General features: G+C 41.8%; 1 protein-coding gene and 1 long non-coding RNA gene across 8 annotated transcripts in view; one reads left to right on the forward strand and one right to left on the reverse strand.

Annotated features, from left to right (window-relative positions):
- Window positions 1-21573, forward strand: part of Marchf8 (membrane associated ring-CH-type finger 8) — a 114452-nt gene that overhangs the window by 58719 nt on the left and 34160 nt on the right. For 5 of the 7 annotated variants that reach the window (XM_076567681.1, XM_076567680.1, XM_076567679.1 and 2 more), the window contains exon 2: window positions 16463-16639. The exons of 1 other annotated variant lie outside the window; for it this stretch is intronic. In XM_076567681.1, the coding sequence (XP_076423796.1) occupies window positions 16541-16639 (99 nt within the window). In that variant the 5' untranslated portion in view covers window positions 16463-16540. Of the gene's footprint in view, window positions 1-14143; window positions 14311-16462; window positions 16640-21573 lie in introns of those variants that run through there. One more of the 7 variants, XM_042273921.2, reaches the window with a different exon arrangement.
- LOC143272479 (uncharacterized) lies at window positions 10665-14125 on the reverse strand. The gene is made up of 2 exons (XR_013050095.1): window positions 13969-14125; window positions 10665-10908 (listed from the first exon to the last, which is right to left on the reverse strand). It is a non-coding gene; the product is annotated as an uncharacterized LOC143272479 (long non-coding RNA).

Here is a 21573-nt window from a genome sequence, read left to right on the forward strand (position 1 = left end):
GCCTGTCTCTCTTTAATACTTTTCACTTCCTATGAAAAAATTCTTCAAGTGTGGTATATAATTTAGTGGTCTTTTAGCTATGTTTAATCTGCTTTTCAATCATTTGACTTTGTTTTAATCATTCTCATTGATTTTTAGAACTAGTATTTTGTTCATTTTTTAAATTTTATTGATTGATTGATTGTGTGTATGTGTGCCACATCACATTTGTGGTGGTCAGAGGACAATTTGTGGGAGTCAGTTCTCTCCTTCCGTCCATGTGGGTTTGGGGAATGGAACTCCAATTGGTGGCAAGTACCTTAACTTACTGGTATTTTTTCTTTTTCAAGCTGCCCATTTTTGTTGTTTTTTCATTCAATAGTTCTTTTTTATTTAAATATTTAATATCTCTGAGAATTGAATGTTCTGAGAAAAGTCAAGAATGGTATGTATAGTTTGTATTTTCTAATGACTCTGCTCATAGAGATTTCTCTTTGATTATGGTAGCTTTTATTTATTTTTTTAAACCCAGGACTTAATCTATAATCATCTAAATGACTTCAAATAGAGACTGTTTGAATTCTGCCAGAAAGTTAAGAGCACTTTTGCTCTGGGTAAAACGAACCACTTAGTTCTAGTCCTTAGTTGTATCATGTTCTCTTTCGTGGCTTAAGTACTTACTGTTGGATTTGCCGGTCATCTTTCTCATTCTAACCTAACTGATTTTCTGATTCTACACCCTAGCCCCCAACTCTTGTGAGCCGCTCCCCCTGTCAGTTCCCTCTTACGGAGTTCTGTGACACAAACTCCCGGACTCTGGCTTCTCTGCCTGCTTGGGATTCAGTACTCTGCTCTCTGTAGTCAGTTCCTGCCTATGATGACTTTTAAGCTTTAAATCCAATGCTTTGGCTTCTCCTTTCACACTTTCCCATGTGGTTTTATGTGCTTTTATTTAACCACACTTTTGGTATTTGTAGGATGGAATTAGGGGTAAACACATCTTTAATTTATCATTTCTTTCAGAAGTTTTGTATTTTTTAAATTCTGAACTAACTGCTTAGTGATGTCAGAGATGAGGGTTGTCCTATTTTACACACTGTCATGCCTGTGAAGTCAGTTCACACAAGTAAATGGATCATTAATGGTCTTCAATTCTCCAGACAAGAATGACCTTATGACTGATAATAAAATTCATTAGTTTAGAGCTGAAATTCAGATGAACTAAAACAGACTGTGCCTTAACAGCTCCTGGCAAAGTGTTCCAAGTAAACTGTGCTGCGATACTCAGGGGTGATGGTCGGTAGAGGCAGACCATCAGGCAAGGCTGAATCAGAGCTGCCATGACCAGGAAGTCCTCCATTCTGAGGCTTCAGGTTCAACACTTCCTGCCTTACCATTTTACACACTCTTGGGGCTCTTCAGGTCGTCTCCGGAGACTAGCCTGGCTAGCTGTGAACTCTGTGCTACAGTCTAGAAAGTGTTAGCATTTAAGGATTACCTGGCCACCCCCTTGGGAACCTTACCAGTAAGCAGGCAGTACCTTGAGGAATACCCAAGAAACTGCCCGCTGCAGGTATATTGGCATGGACACAGAATGCGGGTGTTATGGTCAAGCCACTTGTGAATCTCACAATCCTGTGATGACCTGTATCAGCTTCTGTGGTGCAGTGTTGACTTTAGAAACTACCCAGTATCCCTCCCTCCAGAGCTCAGTGAGCATCACAGAAGGGGGCCAGTGAGGAGAGCAGAAGACGGAGTGAGGCTTGGCAGCCAGCGCACCCAGGCACTCACTGCAGCCCTGGTCCTCTGTATGGGACCAGCCCAGGGTTGAGTCGGCAACATTCCCCCATGAATGGGAGCACCAGGAGGCCCACACCTCCCTCCCTGGTCAGAGACTGTTGGCAGTAAGTGGTTGCAGGAGGAGTCATTTCCTGCTGTGGCAGAGGCACTGGTAAGCTGCCCATGCTCCAACAAATAGCCTCCACTCCTGTGGGGGCGAGAAGTAGCAATTAAACTCAGTGGGCTACACACAAAGAAAGCCCAAGAGTAGGAGGCGCTGTTGAGAAGAAGGAAGGGTTTTGGTGGAAGACAGGGGAGTAAGACAGGGAATGGGGAGTCATTAAAAAATAAATTGTCTAGCTAGGCCTTTGCTTCACATCAGAGGAGAGAAAATAATTTTGGACTCAACACTGGGCATTTCAACTTGAGATTCAACCTTAGAAGAGGACAGGCAGCCCCGGGAGTCACTGCTTTGCTGCCTTCAGGACTGCAGATTCAGAAGCGCTCAGAAGAGAAGGGTTGTGATGCTGCAGAACTGCTCAGGGTGCTGGGGGTTTCCTGTGACAACAAGGAGCTTTCGCTTTAAGAGCAGCTGCGAGTTTGGCTACAGTATGAAGTTTTTACAGGTTCTCACCTGTTGATTACAGAAGAGCAGAATTCTTTCATATTCCAGATCTTTTCTTCCATCTACTTACAGCACGGAATACTTCATGAAGAGTTGCAGCCCTGTGGTGGAAGGTCTTTAGGAGGTTGCTGATTGGTTGGATTTGCATAGGGGTACAGGGTGTTATTGTGCCAGGCAGACACAAATTCACTGCTGATGGGAATGACATTCTTTAGGATAAAAGTATTGTTTTTCTTTGAAATAGATTTTGCTGTATTGTACATGCTGACCAGGAACTTGTGGTCTTCCCGCCTCCGATTCCCAAATTCTGGGTTTATAGGCTTATCCCATTATGCTAACAAAAGTTGTGTTTTGAGAACAGTTGTTGATGCCAAGTATTGTGGGGTGGCTGTGTTGCTTAGGCGTGGGCATAGCCCAGAAGCAGAACAAGTTTGGAGACTGCCTAGTACATGACACGCATCCTGGTGATTACCAACAGTGTGCACCAGTCCTGACTGCAGGCTCTGCAGGGCGAGCCCAGCTCCAGAGTGACATTTCCTGTGCTGGGTCCATAGCTTCCTCAAGTGAAGACACTTCTTTAAAGCTGTTTGCATTGAGAGGTCACAGCTTTACTTTTAAAAGATACATTGACTTGAAATGTTTATTTTATTGGAACAAGGTAAGAATTGTTCAAACACAAATGAGGTTCTGTGATACATTCTGTATTAAATTTTACTGGTTTTATCCTGTATTTCTTCCCTTTGGGCCTCAATATTTTCTGCTTTACATATGCTTTACTTCTTTCAAAATGGAAGTTTTATTTCATTATAACATTGTAAATGAAGAAAAACACAGTTTATACAGAAAAGGCAGAGTTCTGTGGTGATTTGGCCCCCACTGCCGAGGCTTCTGCTGCAGTTAGTTGAGGTCTTAAGCACATACCCGTGAGAGTGTGCGTCCCGTCGCAGCCCGCTGACGGCGGGGCAGGACTGAGCGCTGAGAGCCTGTGCCGTGCCAGAATGTAGCTTCTAATGTAGTGCAGACCTCCTGTGTTGGCAGGGCTGCCTCAGGACCAGAGCAAGCAGGGGGGTGATTATCACCGTGCTGCTGGGAGGCCTGGCTAGCAGCTGCTGCTTCCCGTGCTGCTGGCTGCCGTTTTGAGGCATTTCTTGAACTAGAGGTACAGCCCCCTCACTTTTTGTGGGGTAATGTGAGTCATGGAGACAATTTGTCCTTTACCTACTATAGCTAGAGTTTTCCTGCTTTGCCCAGTCAGGACAAATCTTTGTCACCTGCCAGTCCCACAGCTGCTCAGAGCCAACCAAGTAAACACAGAGACTTATTTTGCTTACAAACTGTATGGCCGTGGCAGGCTTCTTGCTAACTGTTCTTATAGCTTAAATTAATCCATTTCCATAAATCTATACCTTGCCACGCGGCTGGTGGCTTACCGGCATCTTTTCATGTTGCTTGTCAGGGTGGCGGCTGGCAGTAAGTCTTTCTGTCTTCCTATTCTTTTATTTCTCCTCTCTGTTAGTCCTGCCTATACTTCCTGCCTAGCCACAGCCAATCAGGTTTTATTTATTGACCAATCAGAGCAACTTGACATACAGACCATCCCACAGCACAGCCAAGTGCAGACCATCTCAGACACCAACACTCAGGCCAGTGGTCCTAATCATCCTCTATGCGGACCTGCTGGGTAAAGCCACGAGGAACCCAAGAACGGGCTCCCACAGGACATACAGAACATCCCAGAACAACCTACTGTGTTCTCACATTGTCTGGATCATAGTTGGATCCCTGCTTTAGAATGGATTGCGCCCTGTCTCTTTCCAGTCACTAAGATGTCAGTCCTTTTGTAAGCAGGGTCTCAGTCATGTTCTGAATCTCAGTATCTTTTTGGAGTAGTCTAATTAAGGATTCAAATTGGCTCTCATTGGTTCAAAATGATTAAGGGTTCATCTGATACCAAAGCTAATTAAAACTATAGTAATGGGTAGAAAAGTACTATTGATAATTTTTATACATTATGCTAAGTTATTCTTACTAGAATAATTAAAAAATTTGCAAGTATATGTGTACATAATATGTATACATGTATATATGTATGTTCAAATATATCTGGGCACAGGCATGTATGGGTATGTATGCCCTTGTGTATGTGCATATGAGATTGTGTGTGTGTGTGTGTGTATGTATGAGAAGGGGGAGGGGGAGAAGGTTGACTTAGGAGTCTTCCTCCATTGTTTTCTGCCTTCTTACTGAGGCAATGTCTTTTGGTTAAACCCACAGCCAGTATGGCTAATCTAGCTAGCCAGCTTGATCCAGGCATCTCCTGTCTTTTTCCAAACTCTGGCATTACAGGTGGTCTGCTACTTACTCAGCATCTACATGGGTCAAATGGGATCAAACTCTGGTCCTCACACTTAGAGGGAAAGTTCTTTTTGTTCCTTTTGTTCTGTTGAGCTGTCTCTGGAGCCCATTACCAGACTCATAGCTCAGTCCATCTCCTTTTCTTCTCCTCATTAGTATGCAAATTATTAAAGCTGCTAAGTAGATTTACCTGAAGGATGTGGAAAGAAGATTGGTCAAGGACTTGGTCTCTTAGCTTGTGTCCACGGGGCACAGGTGCTAGGATTATAGGCACGTGTACCATGCTTGGTTTTTATAGTCTTGGGGATCAAACCCAGGGCCTCCGGTGTGCTCGCTTGGTAAGCACTTGGCTCCCTAGGCTGTGTCCCCAGCCCTGGTCCTTCTCTTCCTCCCTCATTTGTTTTCTTCTTTTACTCCAGAGTTGACTTTTCCCGCTGTGCTTCACTGTGGCTCTCCTGTTGTTTGACAGCACAGCTGGACGTAGACCTTCCACAGTGAAGTCTTAGCCGTTTGAAGATGTTTGTATTTTGCCCCGCAGTGGGGAGGTCTGATTTCATTTTGACTTGGAGCCCTTTGCAATGTAACATCTGTCTCCTGTAGGGAGATTTCTCTTTGTCTTAAATCTTAGAACTTTGGATAATACTTGGGATGAGGACTTTTTACTGTTTAATTCATTGCACCAGGTACTTAGTGGCCTTTCAGTCTGGGGCTTGTCTCTTTTGTCTTCAGGTTTCTTGAATTGTTCCTGGTTGTTCTGGGTGGAACTACAAATACTTTCATGGTCACAAATTCTTTTGTCTGCCCTCTCATTTTCAACTTTTTTTTTTTTTTTTTTTTTTTTGGGTCCACGACTAAAAAGAAGATTACTGAAGCAAAAAGCACTTGAAATTCTCTACTGACATTGGATTTGTTTGTTTGTGCATGGCACCATCTAGCTATATCAACCACTCATTCTATGCATTTTCCTTGGGGAGCCCATATGAAACTATGTATTAGGAAGGAGATGATAAATATGCAGGGAGAAGCCTGGCTGACAGAGAAGCTCCTTAGTGGCCAAGTGAGAAGAGGGCCAGAGAGCCAGCCCAGGTACCTTCCCAGTGCTCGGGGGCATTTCCTTTGCATCACGTTCGGTAATGTCATGAGAAGATTGGAGCCTGGTAGATGAAGCTGAGGAACTTGACAGGAAATATTGTTGACACACCAAAAGTGCCTGATCCTAGGCATCTCAACCTTTCCTGGATTTTCTCTGTCGTAAGAGAATGATCTGCTTTTCTCTGGTGAAAAGCAGTCTTGTGGACTATATTGGGATATTTCTTTTATGACTGTGACTGAAAGGAAAATATATTTACTAATAGCCCTTGTTTATTATTTTCTGTTTTAAAAGATTATGGTTCCTGCCACAGACATATTTGTAGATAGCCCAGGGACACACATATGGTGGCGGGGGAGCTGTGTGGATAATAAATAGCTTTGTAAGCAAGCTTTGTAAGCACTGGCCAAATGCTCAGATTTGTTAGCAGCGGACAAGTAAGTACCAACTTTCCCTTGTCTGCCTTGTTATAATGCCCGGGTCTCCCTGTTAGTAGAGTTCATAGCCATTATTGCAGTTAAATTTTGTGAGAAGTATGCTGACTGACTTCCCTTGGAAATAGTATGGCATGAAAATAATAATAAAACTAGTCTTACTGTGTGTAGAATATAAAATACAGTCTTTGTAATATTGGCTTTGAGGATGAAAGCAAGAGGAAATAGTCTCATGCAGAAAGGCAAACTGTTTTTTTGATGCACACTACTGTTTTAAGGGAAAACAATGCAAAATATTAGAAGAAAGGCTAAACTGAGGAAGAACAGAAAGCAAACCATGACTGGCTGTGAACATCTGCATCCCGAGAATGTGGCTTTTTCTTTATTTCTATAGGACAGTGAGTCGAGTTCTGAGAGGCTGCCACAAGTCTTTCTCATAGAACATGGGCCTTCTTGTAGTTGCTTGTCCTCACGGATGACTTTCTGTGCCAGCCTGTCTACCAAAGCTCAGACTTTATCTAAGAATATATTTTAAATGTAAAACTAATTTATTACTAAAAGTGTGGAAGACAAAGGAAAATCATTTATAAATTGTTGCATCATTTAACTGCTGTTGGCATTTCATGACTTCCTGGTTTTTTTTTCCTGAATGAATATCTACATGGCTGTTACTGTAATTTGTAATTTTTATATTGTGTTTAATATAACTGTGCTTCTCTATTTCATATAACAATGCCTTAGTTGGGGTTTCTAGTGCTTTGAAGAGACATCTCTTAAGAAGGAAAACATATAAAGGTTTTCCTTAGTTGTGGAGGCAAATTTCATAACTTGTTTCTTCTATCCTTAAGCCAGAGCCACGTGGCTGAAGCTGCCAAGTTCTGCTGCTGGGGCTGGAACATGGTCCCCTTGTTCAGTCACATCTTCTCCAGCTTTTTGTTTTTGATGGTTACCTTTACTGCCTATGCTTGGCTGTCCTTGAGCTTGCTCTGTAGACCATGCAGCTCAAACTGAGAGATCTGCCAGCTTCTGCCTTCTGATTGCTGGGATTAAAGGCATGCATCATCACACCTGGCTCTAAGCTTTTCTTTGTTTTTCACAAATTGGAAACTTAGTTGGGTAGGATCTTGCCCTGAGATCTCTACTCCGTTTATTCCATTTTTAAATCTGTTTATCACCTTGAACAGAGGATTTAACTCTATTCCACTTCCTCAAACCCCTTTTCTCAATCTGTAATTTTGTATTTTTATTTGCTCAGCTTGTTCGTTTTCATCATAAATCTCCATCAGAGTTAACACTGATAACCACACGATAGAATCTATACTAGGCTGTTTTGAGATTTCTTCTGCTTTTGCCTCAGGCAGACTCTCCAGACAAGGGCAAAAAGCAGCCACATTCTTCAAAATATCACAAGACCAGTCTCTAGGCCACGTACTAATATTCTCTTCCTCTGAAACCTCTTGATCCAGCCCCCCACAGTTCAAATAACTTTTAGTACCACTGTCTTCCATGTTTCTACTAGTATGGCCCATTGTGCAGCAGTTAAAGCATTGAACTGTTTTTCTAATCCAAAATCTATATTCCTTCAAACAAAAGCATGGTCAGGCCTATCACAACAATACCCTAGTTCCTGGTACCAACAACTTCTGTTTTAGTTAGTTTTCTATTGCTGTGAGAGACACCATGACCACAATAACTCTTACAAAGAAAAACATTTAATTGAGGTGGCAACTTACAGTTTCAGAGATTTAGTCCATTTTCATCATGGTGGGGAGCTTGATGGAGTGCAGCCAGACATGGTGCAGGCAGATGTGGTGCCGGAGAAAGAGCTGCTACATGTTGATATGCAGGCAACAGGAAGTGGACCGTGACACTGGCAGTAGCTTGAGCATAGGAGACCTCAAAGCCCACCCCTACAGTGACACACTTCCTCCAGCAAGGCCTTCATTTCTACTTCAACAAAGCCACACCTCCTGATAGTGCCACTCCTTCTGGAGGCCATTTTCTTTCAAACCACCACAAATGACTACATCGTATTCCATTGGTTCTATTAGCATCACAGTTTACTTAACAAGTTGTCTTAATTTGGGGGGAAGTTAGGGGTTCTTTTCTTTGTTTTAAGTAATGCTACCTTGAAAAGTCTTTGAGACTGAAGACTTTTGCTTGTTCTCTAGCTCTCAGCTAGCTGACCTGTGAGCTGGCTTAGTCCTGTCTCTACCTCCTGTCTGGTTGTAGGAGGGCTAGGATTACAGGTGCTCGCTTGCTACTGCACCTGACCTTCCCTGTTTTCAAAGCACCGGACGTGGGCCGTTGGGTTTGCACTGCTGCAAACACTGTCACCTGTGGAGCCATTTTCCTGGCCTAAATTTTGCTGTATTTTTGTAGAATCTTATTAAAGAAAAATACAGCTGCATGAGCTCTTGCCTTCCCTTGCTCCTTTGATGTCTTGGTCCATGCTTTAGTTCCCCAGCCATGTCCCCACAAATGAAGCATCTCTTCTGAAACCTGGCCCCCTGTCTGTGAGGGCTTTGATTTTTCTCAGAAATTTATTTGGCTGGACATTGTGGCAGAATCCTGTAATTAGAAACCCTTCTAAGACAGAGGCAGGAGAATTGCTGCAAGTTTGAGGCCTACCTGGTCATGGTTTCATAATAAAACCCTGTCTCAAAACACAGAAAAAAAAAGTTTTCTATTCATATGTGTAAAAATATTTCTGTCCTGTATAACACACATTTTCCACATTTTGTTTTGTGTATTTAAGTATAGTCAAATCAACAAACCTTTGTACTTTATAACTTTAAAAAATGTTAATTCTAGGTTTAGAAAGACACTCTTTAATTGAGTTCCTTAATAAAGCCATTTGTAATGGAATTTCATTCTTGCTCTCTGTGTGCATCTATTTACATTTAATTTTTATATCCATCAGAATATATGCACTTAATCACACTTATTTACTTATTTGGGAGAGGCCATGCACAGGGTTGTGTGGACGTCAGAGGACAGCTTGGGGTAGTGGGTTCTCTTCTTCTATCACATAAGTTCTGGGATTGAGTTCAGGCTGGTCAGCTTGGCAGCAAGTGTCTGAACCCACAGTCATCTCGCCAGTCTGTACCAGAATTTATTTTGATGAATAAAGTGTGTGAGTATTGATTTAAACATTTCCCTCTGGATTATCAAGCTATCCCAACTCCAGTCATTGAGTAGCGTGGTCCTCGCTGTAGTTTTAGGCCAATGCTGTGTTGACTAGTGTACTCCTCCTTACGGTTCAGTCTCAGGGATTGAAAAATCGTGTTCCTCTTCCTTGTTTTTCCCTGATTATTGTCTTATAATATTTAAATATTTTATAGAATACATCGTATTGCTTCTTTCTCAACTTTTTTATTTATTTATATTGTTTTTATATATGAATTTATGATCATTTTTTCATGTGAAGTCTGTCTTTGACTTTGATTGGGTTACATTAAATATGTGTTTTAACTTAAGAGTGTATTTTATTATATTTCAGTAATAAAATATACCCCAAAGTCCCTGATTTTTATTGAAAATTCTTAATTTACTTTCACATTGTTTATCTCTTTTTGTTTTGTTGATGTACAAGGTAAGTAATATTCATGTATATATATTTTACAGTAGAATACATTACTGATTTTTAGTTTTATATGTATCTCTGGCTGACAGACTCATTGTGTAGCCAAGGATGACTTTGAGTTTCTGGTTCTCCTGTCTCTACCTCCTAAATACTGGGATTATAGGCATGCACCACTCTACCTGGTCTCTGTGCTACTGAAAAGAAACCCATCGATTTGTGTATGCTGTGCGAGCATGTCCACTGAGTTACATTACTGTCAACCCAGCCTACATTATGATTTTTGTATGAATGTTTATATCTTTAATTGGTATCAGTAATTCTTAGAAAATTCCTTTTTTAGTAGTTAAAATACATGCTTTGCTGTGTAACGCTTTGGTTTAGATAGGTTTTTTTAAAATATATATTAATATAATATATAATAATATATATAATGTGTATATTATCAATGATTTTCCTTTGCTTCTTTTTAAAAGTCTTCAAGGTTTTGTATTGATGGTGACTTCTATATTTGTATGTAGCATTTGATAACATGAATGGGTGCCTCTGCAGATGTGTCTTAGAAGACAAACTTATACCTATGTGTTCCATATCATGGAACTGCCGGTGATTCTCAGTATGCATTGTGAACATATCTCGGGTTTCTCATAGGCATGCGAGGTTTAGTGTCTCTGCACTTGGACACATGTTCTGTGCATCTCTTTCTGGATTCTTAGAATTGAAGGAATGGAGTAGAGTGCTGCTGGAACCTGGTACCTTGAGACAAGGGTGATCCTTCTTGGGGTGAAGGTTAGGGGGCCTGAAACTAGCATTCCTGTCTTCTGACTTCCATGTTATTTTTATTTGTTTGTAGCATTGTTGTTCGAATGAACAGAATCTTGCATTTACCTTAACTGTCTGTAAAATACAGAGAACAGTTAGATTGCTGAACCATGCTGGATGTTTTCCTGATCAGGCCTTCTTCCTGGTACTGTAGGCCAGACATTGGTGTTCTTGCTTTTATGACGAGAAATTATCAATAGATGTCAGAAGGATTGGAGGGCCCAGTTTTATAAATCTGGAACTGAAGAAGAGAGGGACATAAACCAGTGCTAGAAAGACAGAGTGTGCCAACAAGTAGATGGGAAAGCCTGCTGGTAAATGTCCTGCATAGAGCCCTTGGAAACACTTAGTTGATCTTCATATTAACCTTTCAAACTTATGAGAGGTTATTACCTTTATCTTTCATAGACAGGAAATAACAGTTTAGAAGTTGCCTAACCTCCAGGAACTGACCTACTCTGGTGATGGGATGGCCAGACACCCTGTTAGTTGTGCTATAAACCCCATCCAAGGAATGTCTGAGGAATCTGGATGCAGACATCCACGGCTGGGCCCCTGGTGGAGCACTGGGAGTCTAATTAATGAGAAAGAAGAGGGTTTATATGAGCGAGAATTGTTGAAGCCAAGGTTGGATAAAGCACAGGGACAAATAACCAAATGAATGGAAGCACAGGATCTATGAACCAAAGGCTGAGGGGCCCCCAACTGGATCAGGCCCCCTGAACGGGTGAGACAGTCATTTGGCTTGATCTGTCTGGGAGGCAGCTGTGTGTTGGTGCCAGGCCCTGGGCTAGTTGCATGAGTTGGCTGTTTGAATCCTGGGACCTATGCAGGGACGCTTGGCTCGGTCTGGGAGGGGGGGACTGGACCTGGCTGGACTGAGTCTACCAGGTCGATCCCGGTCCTCGGGGGAGACCTCGATCTGGAGGAGGTGGGAATGGGGGGTAGGGTGGGGAGAGGGGGAAGGGGACGAGAGTGGGAGAACAGGGGAATCTGTGGCTATTATGTTGAACTAAATGATGTTGTGAAATAAATTTACTTAAAAAAATAAAATAAAATAAAATTAATAAAAGAAAAAAAAAAAAAAGAAGTTGCCTAACCTCACACAGTTGATAGCAGGACTTGAACTTTGATTTCTGATTGCTACTTTTGTACCCTTTCTCTTGTCCTGCTTAGAGGTGGGAGGGTAAGAGAGAAGTGTCCATCTCCAGGCCCTCTGGAAAAATTAAGGAGAGATAGCACAAAGGAAAAATTAAATTTTTTAATTCACTTATTTCCATTTAAAAATATCTTTATTTAGATGGTGTAGATGCATTACAACTCACCCACTTAAATGGATGTATTTCTAAAGCTTTCTTTGCTCATGTATTGTGTGACATCACCATAGGCACTTTTAGATCATGCTCATTACTCTAAAGAGAAGTCCTTTTAAGTAGTCACCCCTTATATTTTCCCATTTTCACCTCAACATCCAGCTGCTACTTTGTCTATGTAGATTTACCTACTCTGGACATGCAAATGTTATCATATATTAGATGGTCCTTTGTAACTAGCTTCTTTCAATTAATATTTTTTCGAAGTTCATTCATACTTTTTTATTGATGAATATGGTTCAAGTGAATGGATATACATTATATTTATTTACTTTGAAGTTGATACAGTTTTGGTTTGATTCTACTTTTTTGTTCTTATGGATAATGCAGTATAAATACACATGAATAAACTTAGGGGCAGTGTTCATGCATAGGATAGATACTTTAATTTGTTTTGGATGTGTGTGCCCTAGAAGTTAAATTGCTGGGTCGTATAGTAACATGTCTGTTATCTTGAGGAATAAGTAGGCTTTTTCAAAACAGCCAGTTATATTCCCATCACCAATGTACAAAGGGGTTAGTTTCACCATGTCCTTACCAACACTTGTTCATATATCTTCAGTTAGGAACATAAATGGTCCCTTATGGCTTTGGTTTACACTTTCCTGACAGCTGATGATTTTAAGTAGCCATTTCTCACTGGGTTCTTGTCTTTTTGTTATTACATTGTGAGAAGTCTGTGTTTTCTAGATATAGGGTTCTTGCTAGATGCATGACTGACAAACATTTTCTTTGATTTTGTTGTTATTCCTCCCTCCCTCCCTCCTCCCTTCTGTTTTATTTCTTAGAGAAAAGGTCTCACTGTGTATAGCACATGCTGTTCCCCTGATCCCCTGACTCTCTTCTGAGTTCTGGGATTCAGACTGCCGTGTGTGTGTGTGTGTGTGTGTGTGTGTGTGTGTGTGTGTGCACACGCGCGTGCTGGATGTCAAACCCAGGGCCTTGAACTTACTATGCAAGCACGGTGCTGTTGAGCTACATGTTCAGCTCCACTTTTCACTTTTATCATGATGACTTTTGAAACACATACATAATGAAATTATTTTTATTGATTTCTAATTTTTCTTTTGTTTCTTAGTGTGAGGAAGGGATCCAGATTTATTTATTATTCTTGAGGCTGTCCAGTTGTCCTGGCACTCATTGAACAATGTCTTCTTGTCCAGTGGAATCATGTTGTTAGGAAAGTTATTTGACTATAGATAGCTGAGTTTATTTCTCAACTCTGCACTTCTGTTCTCTATATATCTGTCTGGACAGATGTCCAAATCTGTCTTGATTACTGAGCCTGTGGAGTAAGTTTTGAAACTGAAAAGTCCTTGAACTTTGGTCTTCAAGCCTTCTTTAGCAGGTCTGAGTCTCTTGAGTTTCCATTTTCATTTTGGAATCAGCTTGTCAAATCTGTGCCAAACAGGGATTACTTCGATTCTTTAGATCAGTTTGAAGAGAACAACCCCCAACACACACACACACACACACACACACACACACACACACACACACACACACCTACCTTTGAGGTAGTTGTGATCAAACCCATTATCTTGTTAATGCTACACAAGAATTCTACCACTGAGCTACATCCCAGCCTGTGAGAGTTATAATCCTGACTAGTGAACTCTCCTCATCATAAACTTGGCATTTCTTCCTGAATCAAACCTTAGGAGTCTAGTTCCTCTAGATATAGATGTTCATTTCAGCTGGCTTTGATTTATATCAGTGAAATTGAAGTCCTCATCTAGATGACCAGGCACATTGCCAAGTCTAAAGGTTCTTCATTAAAGATGGACTGAATTGATATAAAATAGATAACTGTCATATATTTTCTTTCATATGAACCATCATGTACATAGAGGCAGTGTCTGTTTGTTGGTTTGTTTGTAAATGAATGCTTATCTCAAATAGTGTTCCTTCTGGCAAACTTCCATTACCTGGAGGTAGGTATATGTCAGAAGAGCAGCTGGAATGACCATAAGGAAGGGGCCCATCAGAGCTGCAAACATTCTGACTCTCTTGGTTTCTCTTTGGTATATATAGTCTTTCCCAGGCCTGTCATGGACATGTACCAATGATGTAATAATGGTGATTATATCAGAAGCACCTCAGGTAGCTACTGGCATGATTGGTAGTGGGGCTTTGGGCACGGCCAGTTTGACTACTTATTCCAAGAAACCACATGGAATTCATCATCTTTGACAAAAATCTTTAATGCATTAGTGATGAAGACACTGTTCACTACTATTGTGATATTCCAGAGTGTAAGCAACTCAACAGTAAGTGTGTGCCTCTTGGTGTGGGACAATGTGTTTGGATATAACCATGCAGAACATTTGTAGGGTACAGGGTTCCCTCTCTAGCAGCTTCATCAGAACCTGAAGAAGAGGAGGGGATGTGTGGTGTGTAGACACTGTCACCCCTATCTTCTTGTTTTTTGATTCTCAGTCACTTGCCTATTATAAAATGAGACTTTCTAAAATAATATTCTTGTAGCTCATTTTCATGTGAGTGTTGGTCTGTAGCCATTCCTCCTTCCTTCCTGTTGCTTTATAATTTGATCAGTGTGCAGGAATCTGTGAGTCCTGGTGATCTTCTGCCTCATTAGTGAGACTGTCAGGGTTGAGACCAGCCCCACAGACACAGTTGTTCCAGAGCAGAGTTTTGAGAGAGCTGGAGCAGATGTTTTTCAAACGTGGTTTAGGGTGCTCTAGCCCTTTGTTTACCTTCCCTACTTACCACCACATTACACATGGTTTACAAGCAAAGGCCCCCAAATTAGAGGCATATTCTTTTATTTTAAGGCTCTATCCTGTTAACATTCAAACGGCATCATGAAACGTGACTACTGTAAACATGGATAGTTTGTATAGGGCTGTTTCTGTGGAGGCATCAAGGAAAGCAAATAGGGAGGAAAGATTTGATTATTAGCAATGAGAGTATAGAAAAAAACCAAGTGTACCTGGTCACATAAGACAGCTTATATAGACATCAAAAAGGCAGCCTTCTCGGGATCTCAAGAATGCCCTGATTACCTACATCCTCCCCGAGAAACCCTTTTTGAACTGTAAGTCATGGGCCAAATCTATCCTGCCACCTGTTTCTGCAAATACATTTCTGTTGGTATACAATGCTGTGTTTATTTTGTTTTCTCATAACAAAATATACCCAAGATTGGTGTGTGTGTGTGTGTGTGTGTGTGTGTGTGTGTGTGTGTGTGTGTGTGTTTAATATGTGTTTAAAAACACACACATATATGTTTAGTTAGGTCACAGTTCTGGAGATCCATGTGTAGGGTATCGGCACTGACTTCTGGTGAGGGCCTCTTGCTGTATTGCTACAGGCTAGATGCTATCACAGGGTTGGAAAGGGAAATAGTGGGGAAGGAAAGAAAAAATGGTGGGGAGAGGAAGCAGGAGAGCTGGAAGCTTTGTAACAACTGTTCCTGGGGCTCCTTCTGCAAAACACTTCTCCGTCCTCAAGACTTACTCCATAGCTCTTCACAGTGTTAGGAACTAACTCCTGTTACACGGAGTACCAAACTGCAGCAGGTGATCCTTTAGTGGACAGAGCATATCTAAATGATAACACGTAACCATTCTTATTTATTTACCCATTGTCAATGGTTGCTTTCACACTACACAGTGGAGTTAAGTAACTAGAACAGATTTGGCCTACCATGCCTGAAATATTTATCTTGCTCTTCAACAGCTGGTTTGGAGAGTCTAGACTTGTGGAAGGTTATGCATAAACCAGAGATCCTTTGAATTTCAGCAGTCTTGCCATTATATGAATTTGAGGTCAGCTGGAGGGACTACTATTTTGCCTCCTCCCTCTCTTCTTCCCCTTCCACTTATTTTTCTTATTTAGAGCTTCATACTAGGGATTGAACCGAGGGACTTAGGTATGTAGGCAAACTCTACCACAGAATTATAATCTGACTCCAAGGACAGCATTGGTGAATTTGCTTTGTGTGTGTATCTAATGTTTACTTTAAATTTTGCTTTGTTTATAAAGGATCTTATTAGGTAGCTCAGGCTAGTTTCAAACTTGCAGTCCTCCTGCCAAGGGCATTAGTTTTAAGGAAAAATTACTATATCAGGATGCATGAGACTTAGGTTTGATTCTCAAGGAAACATACTTACACAGGAATACTTACTTGCTCATGAGCAAAAGTTTAACTTTGAAAATAATATGAGACATTGCTGAAGACTAATCTGTGGTTATTCACAGACCTAATTCCCTAGCTACCTTCAGGTACTATCATTTTATTATAAGAAACAAATGTTATGATTTTTCTCCAGTCATTTTCTATCCCTTTTGCAGACCAAGTATTTGCCAGCATAATTTACTCAAATTTAACGCAGCACTAGTCTTACTGTTGGAAATCAGGTAACTTAGCTCAGTTGTATTTCTTTTCGTTTCTCTCAGCTTGAAGTCAATGGCCCAAAATGACTCTGCTAGTGGAGACTCACTTCCGTAAGGAGGAAGACCAGGTCAGAGGCTGGGATGAGCATGCCACTGCACCAGATCTCTGCCATCCCTTCTCAGGACGCCACTGCCGCTAGAGTCTACAGAAGCAAGACCAAAGATAAGGAGCGGGAGCAGGTAACGGGAGAACTCCTTCAAGTGCCTTCCTGTGGGTGTTCTCTCCTGGTAGCTGTGGCAGATACTGGCTGAGCAGCCTCCTGAGGAAGGAAGGAAGAAGGCTGTTCTGTTTCCGTTTGAGGGCAGATGTTTGGCAGTGAGGAAGGCATGGTGGCGGGAGCAGGAGGTGGCAGGAGCAGGAGGTGGCTGGTCACATTGGATCCAGTCAGGAAGCAGAGAGAATACAGTGCTTGGCTCACTTCCTCCTCCTTATTCTTAGGTTGGGTATCCCACCTGGGTTAACTCTATCTGTAAACTTCACCTACACACGATAGCGTATTCTAGATTATTCTAGATCCAATTAAGTTTACAATCAGTACTCACTGCCATCACAAATACATTGTTTGAATAGTTTTCATATTTAATTTATTATTTTACATGTGTATGAATTTTTATGGGAGTGTGAGCATATTGTGACCCACAAGTGGAGGCCAGCCAGAGTACAACTTTGGAGAGTTGATGATCTTCCCCTGTGGATCCTGGGAAATGATCTCAGGCTGTCAAGCTTGGTGATAGTTACCTTTACCCCCTGAGTCATCTCAGCAGCCTCAACCATTACAATTCTTTTTACTAAAATTCCACTAACTATGATCTAGAATGATACCTGAGCTCTGAAGGGCTGGTTCCTCGGCAGATGAGCATATCTGGCTGTGTTTAGAGGACTGTCTTCTGCTGGGTTCTGGCTTCTGAGGCTTTGGCATGGCCTTATCAGCTTCTTAGTGGTTCTCTCTTTTACATTCCTAAGATGAAGTTCTTTAGATTCATAAAACAAGGTGCAGTGTATAAATGTATTTGAACAAAACTTTAGGAGCATTGACTGCATTAAAAGAGGTCATTTTAATCAGCCTGTCTCTGTTTTCATGCTGCTGCTAATCTGGCTGAACACTTAAACAAACATCAGTTGGATAAGGTGAGCGATGGAGGAATTTCAGGACTAATCTAAACCCAAAGGGTCAGGAAGGGCTTTCTGTAGAAAACTGGGATTGTGTGGAGAGCTGTGGTTAAAGAAAAAGGAGAAGCCGAGGGACTCAGGTTGAGGAAATGCACAAAGTGAACCCCAAATCTGATGCAGTTTGTGATCGAGAAAGAGAAGCCTGGCAGAGGTTCTGGGAGCTACAAAGATAAGGTCTTTATCTCAGGTAATAACCCAAGGTGACTTTGTACAGTCTCTCTATAGCATGCACTGCATGGGCCTGCATCTGCTACTGTGTGGAGGGCTAATGACTTGTACCCAGTTACACTATCTGTGAATGAAGACCTCCTCACTTTCAGTGTATGCAGACTGCTGGGAATATTTTGTAATGGTAAAAGGTTTTCTTGCTATCACTTACTAGTGAGTAAATGATCTTTTAAGAGGACTGCTGCATTTAGGTTTGTTTTGGTTTTTGAGACACGATCTCACTATGTAGCTCTGCCTGTCCTGGGACTCATTGTGTAGCCCGAACTGGCCTTGAACTCACAGAGATTCATCTGCCTCTGCCTCCTGAGAGCAGAGTTTAAGGACATGAGGCACCATGGTACTTTGTAGGTTTTTGTAGACACTAATCCATGACTTCTCAGCTTTCAGTCTCTTTTTGGAAACCTAGTTGTTTCATTTCCAAAGAAGTTATTTTTTTAATTTTAACTGTTTTAGAGAATGGGTTCTTTTTTTTTTTTTTTCCCATCTTTTTTTTTTTTGGTTTTTCGAGACAGGGTTTCTCTGTGTAGCTTTGTGCCTTTCCTGGAACTCACTTTGTAGACCAGGCTGGCCTCGGACTCACAGAGATCCATCTGGCTCTGCCTCCCAAGTGCTGGGATTAAAGGCATGCGCCACCACCGCCCGGCATTTCTTTTCATCTTAACATTAATAATATCTTACTTTTAGGCCCATCTTGAAGCAACCTTGTGTACACTGAAGTGTGTGGTTATTAATGCATATGTCGTTTAAAAGTCTAATAGACAATTTTATAATTGGTCTCCAAGTCAGTGTTGGAAAATACACATCGTTTTTCGGTTGTTGTAAGTTACTTTCCATTTTAGGACAGTGTCCGTTTTCCTGTCTTAATGAGTTAGGGTTCTAGAGCCCACAATAAGTATCTTTTCCAAATGAGGGAGAAAATGTTAGTCCAGGGAAAGAGATGCTTCCCTGGATTCCCAGGAAGAGCTAATTCCCAGCACTGTAGGCTGAGTCTACCCTGATCAGGAGCGACCAGGAGGCAATGAATCGTGAAGGTTCAATTGCTGCGTCTAGCAGTAAACATTGCCACTGTCTTTGTTATGTCTAAACAAGCAAACACCTCTAATGTCACTAACACTGCCCCTTAAAAACTGTCGGCTCTGGCTTTCTGGAGCTCATTACCTGTGGTCGGACACCTTGCTCACCCTTGAGAAGCGGGGAGGGGCTGGGTCCTGCCTCAACTGAATGCCAGGCTTTGCTGTCCCCCCATGGGAGAACTTACCCTTTTGGAGGGAGGGATGAGGCGTGAGTTGGAGGGGAGGTTAGGCAGGGATGGGGGAGCAGGAGGAGGAATGAGAGAGGGATCTGTGGTTGGTATGTGAAATGAATAAAAAAAAAAAAAAACCTGTTGGCTCTGGAAAAAATACCACCCACTTTATTTTATTGCGACAGGTTTTAATATGTACTCTCTCTGTAGCTTAGGCTAGCCCCAAACTCAGTACTCTTCTCTTGGCCACCTGAGTGTTAGGATCCCAGGTGTGTGCTGCTGCTCCTGTCTTATGCTTCATTTTTGTCAAGGTTGGACAGGCTGGGTGGACACTGCATGTTCTGCCTCTCTGTCCCCATGCTTCGTGTGTTATCAAAGCTGTAGGATTGGATGCATTACAGTAGAGGACTGAATCACCTGGAACCCAATTTGTAAGATTATCCAGAAAATACACTTTCACTTTCTACCCTGAAGGAACTAGTCCGCATCATTGTATTCCTGAAAGTATCAGAAAGATTATCTGTGGTCAGCTTGTATTTAGACAGCTATGTAGAAAGCAAAAGGAACTTTTCATATTTCTAAAGAATTCTATTTCAGTCACCATTGATATCTTCATCTTCCTTTCGATGTCAACAGAGGGATTTTATCATGAAATATCCAAGTGATAGTTATCTAAACAAATTTCAGTTTGCTCTGAAGGTATGTAAATGGAAAAAATTTAATACAAGGAAGTAGATGCTACTTTACCTTTTAATTATTGTTACTTTAATGTACTGAATAAATCATGAAAACCTAACGAAAGAACTGGTAGAAAATCTGAGCTTTAATATTGCAGACTCTCGTTTCCAGTTCAGTGCCTGGGACCTGCTGTCTTCAGAGCAGCCTGTTTTCAGGGCCTCCTCAGGGTGTGCCCGGGTGCTGGTCCACTCCTCCTCTCAGCTTCCTTTCCCTCCCTCTCACCTTCCTTCCCGTCCTTTCCTGTTTCATTTCTTCTTCCTTTTACCCCTTCTGTTTTTGCCCCTCTCCTCACATTCCTACCATTTCAGTCTCCAAAGTTGAGGATAGCGAACATGCATGCACTAGCTACCACACCTGGCCAACCTACTATTTTCAGACATTGTGTGTGTGTGTGTGTGTGTGTGTGTGTGTGTGTGTGTGTGTGTTTCCTTAACTATTCAGGATCCAAGTCTCTCATCAAAGCAGTCTCTAGCTTTCTCTTATTTGCAGCCCCACTGTTTACTCAAAGGAACTATAGTTTTATTTTGCAGGATAAAAATTCCTTCTTCTAAATGGCCCACAGAATCAACTAACCAGGGCTCATAGGGGCTCACAGAGACGGAACCAACAATCAGGGAGCCTGTATGGGTCTGACTTAGGCACTCTGCATATATGTTGTGTTTATGAGACTTGATGTTCTTATGGGACTCCTGGCAGTGGGATCAGGGGCCTCTGGCCCATTTGTCTGCTCTGGGGGCCTTTTTCCTCCTACTGCCTCTTCCAGCCTTAATGCGAGGGGAGGTGCCTCGTCTTGTTGTAACTTGATATGCTGTGTTTGGTTGGTACCCCTGGGAAGCCTGCCCCTTTCTGGGGGGAAACAGGAGGAGAGGATCTGGGGGAGAGTGGAGGTGTGTGTGGGGAGAGGATGTGAGGAGAGGAGAGGGGGGAATTGCTGTCGGTGTGTAATATATAAGATAATAATAATAACAATAAACATACATCCCTAAAAATGCTTCTTTTGCATATTACAACTTTGTGTGTCAGTGTTTAGCCTACTCTCTTATTCTTAGCTTCTCTATAGAGGCATAATTAAATGAAGAGATGAATATGCATCTTAAAGACTTGATTAACTCACTGTCAGTTAATGTGTCAATACCTCTGGCGTCATTCATGTGGCTCCTTGAGTCAGGATTTATCTTTCCTGTGAGAATATCAGAACATTGTTTGCCTCAGTACAGTTTCTGCTGCTGTAACAGAATACCTGAGGCTGGGTAAGTTATAAAGAGGTTTACAGTTCTGAAGGCTGCACAGCTTCTGGTAAGGACCTCTCTTCATGCCCCATGCATAGCAGAGGACAGGAGGGTGTGAACCAAGAGAGGAGGTGGGATTCTGTAACAGCCATAATGAATAACTAAAGCACTTTCCTAGAAACCACGTTCATCCTTTTGTGATGACAGATCCTTCATAACTATACTTCTTAAAGGCCTACCCCCTTTCTGTACTTTTACAGGGGACCATACCTTAATACAAGTTTTAGTGGAGCCAATCCTGTTCACACTATAGTAGCATTTCTCAAACCTGGAACTAGGAATTTATCTTCTTGGGGTATGTATGGGGGGCATCTGTGTAGGTTTCTTTATAAATCTGCCTCCAAGAGTGCTTCTCCTGTTTGGTAATCCCAACTGTTACAGTGATACGGTGGGGACCCCTCCTAGCTTACTCAGGCATATGCAGGAAATTGTAGCACACTTGCTG

The sequence above is a fragment of the Peromyscus maniculatus genome, chromosome 3 (assembly GCF_049852395.1).
Source record: "Peromyscus maniculatus bairdii isolate BWxNUB_F1_BW_parent chromosome 3, HU_Pman_BW_mat_3.1, whole genome shotgun sequence".
NCBI classification, from domain to species: domain Eukaryota; kingdom Metazoa; phylum Chordata; class Mammalia; order Rodentia; family Cricetidae; genus Peromyscus; species Peromyscus maniculatus.